The 12,728-nt window shown below is 44.1% G+C and overlaps 1 protein-coding gene across 1 annotated transcript in view; it reads left to right on the top strand.

The window, feature by feature from the left end:
* LOC126260841 (papilin) overlaps positions 1–12,728 on the top strand; it is a 267,981-nt gene that overhangs the window by 19,081 nt on the left and 236,172 nt on the right. Inside the window, exon 3 of the mRNA XM_049958243.1 lies at positions 2,501–2,624. Coding sequence (XP_049814200.1) covers positions 2,501–2,624 — 124 coding nt within the window. The remainder of the gene's footprint in view (positions 1–2,500; positions 2,625–12,728) is intronic.

Below are 12,728 nucleotides of genomic sequence, written 5' to 3'. Positions count from 1 at the left end.
CATCATAATTTAGTAGTGGTCGACTACAAATGACTAGTGAATCGTACAACAATGCCTGAGGTGTACGTTTGACGTTACACAAACTGTACTACTGTGTGCATGGGTGTACAGTTGTGATACTGTTAGTTACATAAGCCCCTCCACCACGACAAGGTCATACGACATCAGATGGGAAAAATTGGTAATTGTCCTGAGGCCAAAAACTGCATAAAAAGCATTGATCAGAATCAAATCGGATCATTAATTTCCATGTGACTGGTGCAAAACATGTTCAATACGCTGTCCACTGTTCAGAACGTGCCTTCAATGCAGCTAAGTTTGCAATTGGAACACTGAACACAACATCTTTCAGATAGCCCCACAGTTAGAAATCACATGGATTAAGATCAGGTAATTGGGATGGCCAGGCTGTAGGGAAAGACGGCTGATAGTTCTAGCATTTCCAAAATGGCACTTCAGCAGCTGGTTAACTGGATTTGCAATGTGCAGAGGTGCACCATCTTGCATAAAATGATTCCATCCACACAGCCACGCTGTTGGAGAGCTGGAATGGTTGCGCAAAATACACACGTAGTGCTTACCAGTGACAGTACAGGTAACAGGACTGGAAGCACCTGTCTCTTCGAAAAAATATGGCCCTATGATAAATGATGCCCTAAACATTGCACCACAGAATGACCTTTTCAGGATGAAGTGGTACTGGTTGATTTGTGTGTGGATTTTCCATTGCCCAGATTTGACAATTCTGTATTGACATATCCTGTCAGATGGAAGTGGGCTTCATCTGTCCACAAAATCTTCCACAGCCTATCATTGCCCACATCCATGCGAGCAAGAAATTCTAAAGCAAAGATCTCTCTTGCTGGCAGATCAACAGGAAGCAACTTGTGCCCTTGGGTAATTTTGAATGGATAGCAAAGAAGGATATTTTGTTGGATTTTATGCACCATGCTCAGAGGTATGTCCAGTGTTCCGGCAGTTCTCCATGCACTACACATTTGCACAACACCACTCATCTCCTCCTGCATTGCTGTGGCCACTGCTTCCACTGACGTCAAATCAATTCATTTCCTCCCTCTACAGGTTGCACACCAAATGAACCTGTCTTTTCAAATTTCTGAATCATTTTCTCCAGACTCACAGCAGTCATCCGACCAATGCATTTTTCAAACCCTTCAGTGTCCGGAACTTCTGCAGAGCGACTTGTGCACAGTCATCATTCTTGTAATACAGCTTTACAAGCAGAGTGTGACCCTGTATTGAGACAGTCACAGCGAATGTCGCAGATGCAAAAGGAGGAAAAGCCGTGTACCCGGCATGTTTATACCAACTTCAGTGGGTTGTGTGCATGACAAGTGGTTTAATTTGCTTATTCTGACACATACAGTGCCATCTATTGATCAATTTTCACACTACCTTTTTCTTCTGCCATACGTTTCCCCCCTTCTCCGATAATATTCCGTTGCAGTTTGACGTCATTCTGACTAGTGGTGTTATTTCTACAGTGTTTTGAAAGTTTCCCTTTAATTATAATCACTATGAACATCATATATTATAATTGGCTCTACAGCAGATGACTCCTACATGTTCCCATGTTGACCCAACAATATTGTTAGTTATTATTGCAGTGGGCACAAGTTCACCAGATCAGGATGCGAATCAATAGAAATGTTTCTCCTGGACTGATGAATCGTTTTTTGTTACACCGAGTTGACAGTCTTATCTGAAGGTGTCATCATCTAGACAAACAGTCCCTGAAAACATGCACTATGCCATAGGGTGTCCATGGGACCTGCAGTAGTAATTAAAGGCACAAGAACAACTGGGCACTTGGTGAATTTTATTGTGGACCACCTGCATCTCTTCATGCTTGATGCGTTCCACAATGGCGAAGGCCTCTTCCAGCAGGATAATTGTCCATATCACAAGAACGGAATCATGTTGCGTGGTTTGAAGATCATGGTAGTAAACTCAGTTTGATGTCTTGGCCACCAAATTTACCTGATCTGAACCTGATGTGAGACATCTGGAATGCTATCAGTCACTAGCTCTACATTCCCAAGCCACTGGCCCAGTTCTACATTCCCAAGCCACTGGCCCCTAATTTACAGGAATTGTGTGACGTACATGTGAACATCTGGTGCCACAACTCAAAAAACCTACCACTGACTTGTCAAATCCATGTCATTCAGGACTGCTGCTGTATTGTGTTCCAAAGGCAGACCAACATGCTCTTAAGCTCATCTGTGTGTGTGTGTGTTTTATAAAATAAAGTATATAGTTTGTTTATTTATGTAATTAGTTACATTGAAGGATGCTTTTAATTTTTATTTTTTTAATATTTGTTTTAATTATATTTTAATTCCTGTTGCTTGGATATTCAATTTTGCTATTTGAAATTATATTTCTTATTATTATTTTATTCCTAATTTTAGTGAAATAAATCTTTATATGTTAATTGTTGAGGCAGCCATACATTTGTGTTAATACTGCTTTCTAGCCTGTTGGCTGTGACATGTTGCTGGGCTCAACTGCAGTAGAAGACAAATGCAGAGAATGTCGTGGTGACGGGAGTGGCTGCAAGACTGTCGAAGATCTGATTGACACAGATGATCTTCAAGTTGGTGAGATTGTCAATAACCAGTGATAACTGTAGATATGGATTTCAAGTAATATTGCCACACAACTGGCGATAGCACATGAAATGTCAGTTTTTGTTATGAGATGTCAATGTTAAAGATTACAGAGAGAACTAATTAACACAATACATTACTGAGGAGATGGCTGATTGTGTCATGTAACTTTACATTCACAACATGGAGATGACTTTTACACTTTTACTTTATAGTCTTCATTACAACACAGTGTATTGTAGATAGCTGGGTATGTCAGTAAAGGACTTAGATATAATCCAAAAGAACAGAAGATAAAGTGATGCCTGCAAAAATTTTGGTCTTGCAATCTGAACAGTGAAAGTGAATTGGTAGATGGCCATTAGCAGCCACCAGTGTAATGCAATGCATTTTGCTTTATGATGTGTTACTGCCAGCAGTAACTATTCATTTTTGAAAACTACATAACAGTAAATAGTGAGAACTACAACATTCTGCTGTCTAAAGTACAGGCTAGAGAAAAGGAATGTTGTAAAACTCGATGAAACTTTCAGAAAATTAACAAAAGGGTTTTAGTAACAGTAATCACATTTAGGGAAATGGTAATTCATATTTTCAGTGTTTGAAAATTGCATCCATTATAAGTGTCAGATAGTAAAGCGTACAGCAATCAGTTGCAGATTTTGGTCACTGTGTGGCCATCTTCAGTGCAGTAAATCTAAGTTAAAATATTAAAAACATTTGTGGATATATGTGACCTCAACCTCTCATATGAGTAGTTCACTTGAGACAATGTGCGTATACAAGAGTTTTTAACTTACATTTACTGCACTGAAGGTGACCACACAATGACTGAAATCTAGGTATGCAATAAACATCATTTGTGGCTCATTGGTGTACCATTTACTACTTGAAATGGTATAGTCACTGGGCGCAACTTTTTCCCTATGGAATCGAACGTGATAAAGCGTTGCAGGTGTATTCATCCAGTCTGTCATATGCGGGTTGATACTGCTTGCTGCAGCATTTTATTTCATCTTTTGTTTATTCTTTTAATGCATTCACTGTCCTTGGCCAGCTGTGTACATCCCACATTTAAGGGAAACACAGAAGCAAAAAAGTATGGTACCCCCATACAACATAACTGTGCACCATGTACAGCTTTACTACTGTAAAGGACATTAACGACTCACATTAGGTTTGCTGTTTGCTCAAGTAACTTGTGAGAAGAAGGGTATTGTATCAGATTGCAAGAGAACAAGTGTGTGCCACAAGGTTCAGTGCTGGGACAAATCATCTACTTTCTTTTCACTGCTGATGTGCCTATCACATGAAATTCATAGTTTATACAGACAACACATGGTCTTCAGATGCCACATGAACATCTGTGGTCTTCTGGCACCTCAAGCAAAGCCTCCAGATACAACTGATTGCATAACTGCCTCAGCCGTGAGTGGCATCTGACTTTCAATGCAGACAAAAAATGTATGTGATTATCATCCGTTCGTGGAACATCATAGCAAACTAATGACGCTTCAGTATGAAGAAGCAGAACTTTCCATTACTTTGATGTCATGTTGGACACCCATTCAGTGTGGTGAGAACACATCTAGGTACTGCAGGGGAAGGTGCTGGGTTGCTTCAAGTACAGTATGTTGGTCCACAGCTAAATCAAACATCAATGTTACCAGAAGGATTGAGTGTCTTCATGTACAAGTTATTGCACTGCACCTTGCCACATTACCTGCCAAGGTACTTCCGCACAGGATGGCTGCAACAAGTGACTCGCTCCCCATGCCCTTCCCCTTCCCCCTCCCTTTGCAAGGAAGTGTTGTTGGGAGACAGTATGATCCTTTTACGAGTAGCCTCATTAGTTCAAGCAACACCACACTCAGCACTTGGTCACAAAATCCACCATAGTGCCAATACTAGATGTCACTATCTGTTTGTACTACAATCCGCAACTGATGAATGCAGAAGCTATAAGAATTACAATAAATGACAGTTGAAAGTTATGCACAAATATCCATCTAAAAAGGTGCAAGGGAAAATCAGAACTGCTATCAAGACATGGAAGAAAACTCCACTAAAATTCCATTATAAAAAATAATCAGTTATGGCAGCAGGAGAACCACGTGGAAAAGGTATTACAGTTTTCAAGCTTTCAGAGCCAGTGGCTCCTTTTTCTGGCAGAAGGGTTAAAGAGGATGGAAGAGGAATGAAGGAAAAGGACTGGTGAGATTTAGAAAAAGGGGTAGAGTACAGAAAAATTACCTAGAAACCTGGATCAGGGGAGACATACTTGTTGTGGATTGGCAGGAGCCAACCCGGAGTTTGGAGGAAGCCGAAAGGCACGCGTTTAAGCTCACACAGGCTGGCGTGAGGTCTGGAACAGGACAAGGAATTCAGACTTCAGAAAAAAGGTGGTACTTGGTGGAATACTTAACTTTAATCCATCAATGTTGAACGTAGCTCTTGTCTGTACATTCTTCACAATATCAATAGCAACTGATAATGGCGCCTTGCTAGGTCGTAGCAAATGACGTAGCTGAAGGCTATGCTAACTATCGTCTTGGCAAATGAGAACGTATTTTGTCAGTGAACCATCGCTAGCAAAGTCGGTTGTACAACTGGGGCGAGTGCTAGGAAGTCTCTCTAGACCTGCCGTGTGGCGGCGCTCGGTCTGCAATCACTGATAGTGGCGACACACGGGTCCGACGTATACTAACGGACCGCGGCCGATTTAAAGGCTACCACCTAGCAAGTGTGAAGTGTGGTGTCTGGCAGTGACACCACATTCCTCCCCTGCAAATCGGCGTACGGTTGTGTTATAAGGCTTCCGCCCGCCGTGGGGAGGACCCCATGTTGACGTATGCGACGAGGTGGGGAGCCTAACAACAGGCGAGGCTGTGCCACCCGCACCCTGCCATTCGGTCCGAGGGGAGCTAGGAAACGCCTGAAAACCTGCTCCAGGGTGCACGCCAACATGCGGTGTATGCGCCCACAGAGAGACAGGAGGGGCCGTAGGGTCGACCGCCATCGGGCCGGGGCACCCGACGGGCGAAGACGACATATGGTCCGGCGCGGGCAAGAGTTCCATATCGGAGGACAACTGGTCACGGGAAGCGATCGGCGGCGCGTGACCCAGGGAGGCGCCCGGCGGTTTGCTGCGACGCGTCCACTGCGGGCGTCGCCGGCGGGAGAACAGGCGGCGGCGCGTCGCCATGGGGCAAAATGGAAGGTAGCGTCGGTAACACCTGGGGCTGAGGCGAGCCAGTAGATGGGTCCCCAAGGCGCTGACCGGACGGCCCCGTCGCTGAAAGCAGACGGGGAGCGGCAGAACCCGTGCGACGACAGAGGCGCAGCTGATTGAGATGCCGACGCACCTCACCAGAGGCCCCCAAAACCAGATACAGAGCGCGTCCGAGGCAGCGAAGAATGCGCCCTTCAAGCCAACGCCGTGAACTTCGATAGTGGCGGTAGTAGACAACGTCGCCTGGAGCAAAAGCAGGTGTCTGCCGCTGCACAGCAACCTGATGCGGCGGATGTAGCAAAGACATCAAGGTTCGATGATGACGACCGTGGAGCAACTCAGCCGGCGAGCGACCATCTCGGGGCTGAGAGCGATACGAGGACAAAAAGAGCAATAACGCGTCCTCCCGAGAATGCGACTCTTTTAACTTCAACATCTGTGACTTGAAAGTCCTGACCAATCGTTCAGCGGCACCGTTTGACTGTGGCGAAAACGGTGCGGACGTCAGATGTTGAATACCATTGGCCTTGCAGAATGACTGAAATTCTGCGGACATGAATTGTGGGCCATTGTCGGAAACTAGCCTGTGGGAGACCTTCAATGCAAAAGATAGCAGATAACGCTTGGATGGTGGCAGATGACGTCGTGGAAGACCTCCGGACAACAAAAGGAAAATTACTGAATGAATCTACCACAACCAACCATCGAGCATTCCAGAATGGACCAGCAAAATCGATGTGTAAGCGTTGCCAAGGGGAAGTGGCTTTTGGCCATGCAAAGAATTTCCGCGGTGGTGCGGAGTGTTGTTCGGCACACACCATGCAAGAAGAGCACATATTCGTAATCGCGGCATCGATTCCGAACCAAGTACAGTGCTGACGAGCAAGTTGTTTCGTTCTCACTATACCCCAATGTCCTTGGTGGAGAAGCTGTAAGACAGAGGACTGTAACGAATGTGGGACCACAACCCTGGACGGTAGCAAGGACAGGGTCAGCAGCTGTGGCTGTAGCTACACGACGAAAATCAATCGGAAACGATTCGACCTCGTCATCGGTTTCCGCATCAATGAACATGCAAGCAATTTCGGAGGAATCGAATGCGCTATCCTCAGCAACAGGCAAACGGGACAACGCATTGGCATTTCCGTGCTTAACAGTGGACCGATACAAGATATCGTAGCGGTACTGCGAGAGGAAAAGAGACCAGCGAATGAATTTCTGCGCTGTACGTGGAGGTACAGGCTTGTTCGGATGAAAAAGCGATGTCAAAGGTTTGTGGTCTGTGATGATGGTAAAGTGACGACGATACAAGAAATCATGAAACTTAGTAACACCAAATACGAGAACCAATGCTTCTTTCTCGATCTGTGAATAATTTCTTTGCGCAGACGAGAGCAATTTGGACGCAAAGGCAATAGGGCGATCGTGCGATCCATCTTTGGGCGCAAGCACAGCACCGATCCCGAAATCCGACGCATCCCCATCAACAAAAGGGGTTTCTGGGGATCGAATGGCGTAAGGAAAGTATTGGAAAGCAACGCCGATTTCAACTGGCGAAAGGCGCGTTCGCATTCCGTCGTCCAGACGAACGGAACACCTTTACGGCGTAAGCGATGAAGCGGAGCTGAAATGGAAGAGGCGTGCGGCACATATTTGTTATAATAATTAATTTTTCCCAGCACACTCTGTAGCTGCTTCAAATTCTGCGGCGAAGGCAAGTCTTGTATGGCACAGAGGTGCTCGGGACTGGGATGTATGCCTTGGGCATTGATTACATGTCCCAGGTAGGGTAAGTCACGAGGAAAAAACACACATTTGTCCTTCCACAAGCGAAGACCATTTTGTCGCAAGACCTGAAATAATGTTCTGAGATTGGCTAAATGTTCTTCTTCCGTCTTTCCGGAGATCACAATATCGTCCAGATAGTTTGCTGCAGTAGGGACCGACGCACAAACAGTTTGCAGATATTGCTGAAACAATGCAGGGGCGGATGCACACCCGATTGGCAGTCGTTTGAATCGATACAAACCAAGATGCGTGTTAACCACCAAAACGCGCTGGGATTCATCGTCCACCAGTATTTGCAAGTACGCATCTGCTAGGTCCAACTTCGAAAAATATTTACCCGGGCACAGTTTGTCAAAAAGATCTTCCGGGCGGGGTAAAGGAAAAGTTGCAATCACTAGTTGTGGATGCACTGTCGCCTTAAAGTCCACACAAAGTCTCAATTTTCCAGAAGGTTTTGGCAAAATTACTAAGGGTGATGCCCAGAGAGAAGCCTGCACACGTTCAATTACACCTTGTGATTCCAAATCGTGTAAAGTTTTTGCGACCTCATCACGCAATGTGTGGGGAACATTGCGCACTCTGAAAAATTTTGGTTGTGCGTTTACTTTCAGTTCCAAATGTGCTTTATAGTTCTTAGCGCAACCAAGGCCCGGTGTAAAAATGTCTGCAAACTCTTCACATAGACGAGAAACACTGTCTGAAGACACAGTCTTGGCCTTGTCGCCAAAATATACCGGAGCTGCAGTTTCACTGATCAATCAAGACACATACAAACAGCTGGGCACACCTCCGTTGCGTGCCGCAAATGTTAAGTTACCTAGCTATTCCGGTCCTATCAGTGATGATAGGACCGGAATAGCTAGGTAACTTAACATTTGCGGCACGCAACGGAGGTGTGCCCAGCTGTTTGTACGTGTCTTGATTGATCAGTGAAACTGCAGCTCCGGTATCGAGCTGGAATGGTATCACTTTGCCGTTAATGTCCAAGTCTACAAAAAGTTTATTGTCCTGCTGACAAGAGCGACTGTGTCGTGCAACGTGAACTGACACTGGTACAAAATCACTTGCGACTTGATGGGATTTCCGGCGATATCGACGCACACTATTTGTGGGACGAACACAGTCACTGTTAGAGAGAGTGGCACTGGGCGGAGTGGAATGAATTACATGAATTTCTATGGGCGAAGTTTCATGAGCCAGAGTATCCTTGGTTCGATTCCGATTCTGGTGCGAAGCAAAGGGCCTGGAATGGTTGTGAGTGTCCGATCGGAGCTTTTTCTGGCAAACACTCTGAACATGTCCTTTTTTTATTACAGAAAAAGCAAATAGCTTGGCGTGACGGGCAATTCTCATGCGAATGTCTAGTAGCACACCACGGGCATGATTGTAGCACTGCATTTGCTTGCCTGCACGGCACACGTGGCTGAGAGCAGCGGCCGGGCACGAGGACTGTTTACTGTTCCATGCAGCGCGCCCGGCGGGCCGGTTAACCTGACACACGGGTGGCGAAGTTTCAAATGATTCCTGAGCAAAGTCAAGTGTGTCCTGCCGATCCAATATGTCCATCACTTGTTGAAGGGAGGGATTGACTAGTTTCAAAATCTGTTCCGTTATACGAACATCAGAAACGTTCTGTGCAATTGCATCACGTACCATAGTATCTGAATAAGGGAGTCCACATTGACACTCAAAAGCACAATCCCTAGTAAGGCCTTGCAAGGTTGCAACCCACTCCCTATTAGTCTGACCTGCCGTACGTTTTGTGCGAAAGAAGGTATACCGTTTGGAAACTACATTGACTGATTCTTTGAAATATGCATCTAATGCAGACAAAATTTCGTCGTAGGACAGAGTTGCTATTTCGCGTAGGGGAAATAATTTCACTATCACATGGTACATTTGGACGCCTACGGAGGAAAGGAGAAAAGGCTGCTGCTCATTACCTTGACTTCTGTAGGCGGCGAGATGGAATCCAAATTGGCGTGACCACTCCGTCCAGCTTTCCAGTGCAGCATCAAAAGGACGAAAAGTTGGTGCAACAGCGTGTTGTGGCGGCCGCCGCATCGTTTTGCATTGCACGTTGACCCTGGACGAGCTGTCCAAGGGCATCCAGTAAGGCCTGCGTCTGCTGATTCTGTAAGCAATAAAATTCGGACAGTACATCTGGAGATTGTGGTGAAGCCATTACACAAGTAAATCAGGGCAATATCAATAAGAACAAGGGGGCCTTGTCGCCAAAATATTGTGGATTGGCAGGAGCCAACCCACGGAGTTTGGAGGAAGCCGAAAGGCACGCGTTTAAGCTCACACAGGCTGGCGTGAGGTCTGGAACAGGACAAGGAATTCAGACTTCAGAAAAAGTTGGTACTTGGTGGAATACTTAACTTTAATCCATCAATGTTGAACGTAGCTCTTGTCTGTACATTCTTCACAATATCAATAACAACTGATAATGGCGCCTTGCTAGGTCGTAGCAAATGACGTAGCTGAAGGCTATGCTAACTATCGTCTTGGCAAATGAGAACGTATTTTGTCAGTGAACCATCACTAGCAAAGTCGGTTGTACAACTGGGGCGAGTGCTAGGAAGTCTCTCTAGACCTGCCGTGTGGCGGCGCTCGGTCTGCAGTCACTGATAGTGGTGACACGCAGGTCCGACGTATACTAACGGACCGCAGCCGATTTAAAGGCTACCACCTAGCAAGTGTGGTGTCTGGCGGTGACACCACAATACTGGATGGGAAGAGAAGGAAAGACTGATTGTTGAGGACATCAACAGAAGAGACTGAAAAACCTGAGAGCTTAAAGATTGAAGACAGGGTAATATGCAAGACAGAGATTACTGCTAAAACATTGTGCATGTGTTAATAAGAGTGAACAGCTAAGTGCATTGTATGTGATAGAGTTGTGGGCACAATGTTTTAGCAGTAATCTCTGTCTTGTACATTAGCATATTTTTCTCCTTTAAGCTCACAGGTTTTCAAATTTTGTCTGATGCAGTCCCCAATAATCAGTCTTTCCTTCTCATCCTGTCTGGTAGGTCTCCCCTGACTCAGGGTTCTGGATGACTTTTCCAAACTCCACCCCTTTTCCTAAAACTTACCAATCCTTTTCCTTCACCCCTCTTCCTTACCCTTCAATCCTTATGCCAGAAGAACAGCCACTGGCTCCGAAAGCTCATGAGCTGTAATACCTTTCACATGTATGTTCTCCTGCCACCATTTGTAGAGTAGATTTTTTATTTAGCCAATTACATTATAACTACAAAAGATAAACCACAGATATTAAATATGAATGTTGCCTTGTGTAAATTTTCCAGTTTTACTTGAACAATAGTGCAAAAACTTTGCAGTTTTGCCATGATACTCTTTCACATGTGCTATGCTCTTGTGATGTTTTGCTAATGAATTAACAATAGAACTGTGGAAAATGTGATACAAATAGAAGAGCAGGAAAGAGTCATTTGAACTATAATGAGATTTCCATTAAAAATACACAGTAGGGTTGGAGTAGGACCTACATTGTTTCCAATCATTTACATGTCATGTGGGCTTTTCAATAAAAACTTTACCTCGAAGCTCTAAAACTTTTAGATTTATATTTCGAGTAGATAACATTGCTTATTCACCCAGAAATGTTACCTGTTACTAGAGCTACTAACACTTCTTCTTTTATTTCACTTTTTTGTTTCTAAACATTGAAATTACCCTTTGAACAGGTTATTGGTACATTTCATACACAATCCCTCCCAGATGAAATATTTGCATTTCTCATTTATGTGGTTGATCTTGTTTTCTTTACACATTTCAATTTGACACTTCTTTCGATTATTTGATTTGTCCATTCCTACAGCTTCTTCTTCATTCCATTGGCTTTCTTGCTCCTTTCTTGATTTTTGTTTTCTTCCCATTCTTGAATTCATATAGCAGCTGAAGAATGAACAGTTTCCTCTACATGTTATTTTTTGTTATTTAATTGCAGATGATCCACGCATTTATTGCTCCCATAGCTACGATATTGTAAAAGACTTGCATCGACAGTTTGTTGCAAGCAATCTCAGCTGAATATTTAAAACTCGTCCATATCATACTTTTTGGCATTATAAGAAGTAACACTTTCTGGTTTCTTCATTCCTCCCTCACTCACTGCTGCTTCAGGATGTAGTGTGCTGAGAATAATGACATTCCTATTTTTCTTCCTTTACTACACTGCAGGGGGGCATTCTGGCTTATCAGTCTTCTTCAAGATCACAGTGGAATGTAAGTCAGAACTGTTCTTCTTCACAAACACATGGCGATTTCTCAGCAAATATTGTTCCCTCTAATGCCATTTTTTTCTGTATAACTTTCTTGGCAAGCTGAAGGAATGTGAAGTAAGTGTCTGTTGTCATGCACCTTGCTTTTCTTGGAAGTAATTTTCCATCAGTTGTAATATTTTCATCAGGGTGGCAACATTGGTAGCAGTTTTGTACAAATTTGTTCCGTATTTCAGAAATAAGAGTGAACTTATCAGCAAGGATGCATTGAGTTCAACATGACTTCTCATTTAAGTGGAGGACTCTGATAACTTCACAGACTCTGTCTTTTCTCATTTTATCCCTGATAAAATTAGGTCTCCAAGAACTTGACCAAAGCTCATCTGAGCAAACACTTTTAGCACAAAATGTGCCTCTGGCATAAAAGGTACCAGCATTGCCTTCAGATCCACCATCACTATGGTCTATATGGTGTTTTTTTATTTGATTCTGTGTTTTTCATGCTACACATCATTTATTCATCAGAAAGATGTCTGAAGGTACTGATGTCAGAATCATCCACTTGGAGGCTGCATATGCAGTGGGCTCTCCTTTCTCTTTCATGGCATTCGAAGCAGCCCCTCTTACATGCAGTGACATGTTCAGTGACATTCCATTCCATTCTGTCTCTGATTGCCATCCACATTGTTGTACCAGCTGACTCCTGAAACTATTGTGGAAAGAACTGAGCTGGGTAGTCATCAGCTGATAGTGACTTCTCCTCAATCTTCTATGTGGGTTGTCTCTGGCAGAGAATCACCTACGAATCTGATAAACATTCTC

This window comes from Schistocerca nitens, chromosome 5, assembly GCF_023898315.1.
Source record: "Schistocerca nitens isolate TAMUIC-IGC-003100 chromosome 5, iqSchNite1.1, whole genome shotgun sequence".
NCBI classification, from domain to species: domain Eukaryota; kingdom Metazoa; phylum Arthropoda; class Insecta; order Orthoptera; family Acrididae; genus Schistocerca; species Schistocerca nitens.
This window is presented reverse-complemented; position numbering and strand designations above follow the sequence as displayed.